At 61.4% G+C, this 1,238-nt stretch overlaps 1 protein-coding gene across 1 annotated transcript in view; it reads left to right on the forward strand.

The window, feature by feature from the left end:
- Nucleotides 1–1,010, forward strand: part of ERI3 (ERI1 exoribonuclease family member 3) — a 126,411-nt gene extending 125,401 nt beyond the window's left edge. Inside the window, exon 7 of the mRNA XM_009884671.1 lies at nucleotides 632–1,010. Coding sequence (XP_009882973.1) covers nucleotides 632–714 — 83 coding nt within the window. The 3' untranslated portion in view covers nucleotides 715–1,010. The remainder of the gene's footprint in view (nucleotides 1–631) is intronic.
- Nucleotides 1,011–1,238: the final 228 nt, after the last annotated feature.

Below are 1,238 nucleotides of genomic sequence, written 5' to 3' on the forward strand. Positions count from 1 at the left end.
AGGGACGGGGACGACCCCAAATGGTGGTGGCAAGCAGAGGGAGCCAGGTGCCACACAGCCCCAACCCAAGGAGGGCGAGGGGAAGGAGAGGACCCTGCTTGGCTGGTGGAGGGCAGCTCTGGCACCACCTGCCATCCCCATCCCGGTGCAGGGACAGCCTCTTTGGTGGCCAGTGCCACCAAGGGACAGGGGTGCTGGAAGAGGAGGGTGCGGTGACCAGCACTGGGCTTGTAGGGAAGCAGCCACTGGCCAAGAGCTGTGGGCCAGCGTGGGTCCAGATTATGGGAACGCTGCACTCCCCATCCACCAGCTCCCCACGGACTGTGGGGCAAGGACCGGCCTGGTGGACCCAGGGATGTGGCAGCCTGGGCAATGCCACTGCTGCAGGCCAGCCTCCGGGTCCTGGGCATGGATCCATCCCAGTGCAGAGTGGGGCCATACCGGGATGCAGGTGGTCAGTGACGGGGAGCCAGAGAACCCCACACTCACCCCACACTGCTGCAAGGCACTTCGGACTGGTGGGGACACAGGGGCTGTGCCCGGAGCTGCACAGTGGGGGACTCAGAGCTTGTTCCAACAGCTCCCAGTCGGATCGTGGCTCTAACCCGGCATCTCTGTGTTCTCTCCGCAGACGACTGTAAGAACATCGCCAACATCATGAAGACACTGGCCCATAGAGGCTTCATCTTCAAGCAGACCTCCAAACCCTTTTGATCCCCAAGGCAAGCCAGGCAAGGGCTGCATGTGCCCGGCGCCGGCGAGGCGGGGAGGACGGGCTCCAGCATTAAAATAAAACGGCAACCGAGGCCAGAGGAACCGACACAAAAAATCTCAATTTCAGCTGTTAACTCCAGTAGAGGTTGTATATATGGGAAGGCAAATCTGTGTAGACCTGATGTGACTCCCTCTCTGGGCTGCTCCGGACATTATGCCATGCTAGCGGACAGCCGCGTAGGGCGCTTGCACCACATTTTAGACTCGTAGTTTGTTCTTTTTCTTTGGCTCCCGATTTCCGTCCCTCCTTCCATATCCCACCCCGTCCTCCCTCTCCCGCCCCGTAGCCAGAGCATCCCCCATCTCCTTCCTCCCCGGCATGGGCCGTCCCCGCCTTCCCTTCTTCTTTCTTTTCTCTGGTTTTATGTTTTCAGGCCTCGACGGCTGCTGCAGCGAGGCCGGCGCGTGCCCATGCCCGGGCTGCGCCGACGGAGGCTCAGCAGTGTCAAAGACGGCCCCTCGCC

This window comes from Charadrius vociferus, unplaced genomic scaffold, assembly GCF_000708025.1.
Source record: "Charadrius vociferus isolate BGI_N301 unplaced genomic scaffold, ASM70802v2 scaffold163, whole genome shotgun sequence".
Taxonomy (NCBI): Eukaryota; Metazoa; Chordata; class Aves; order Charadriiformes; family Charadriidae; genus Charadrius; species Charadrius vociferus.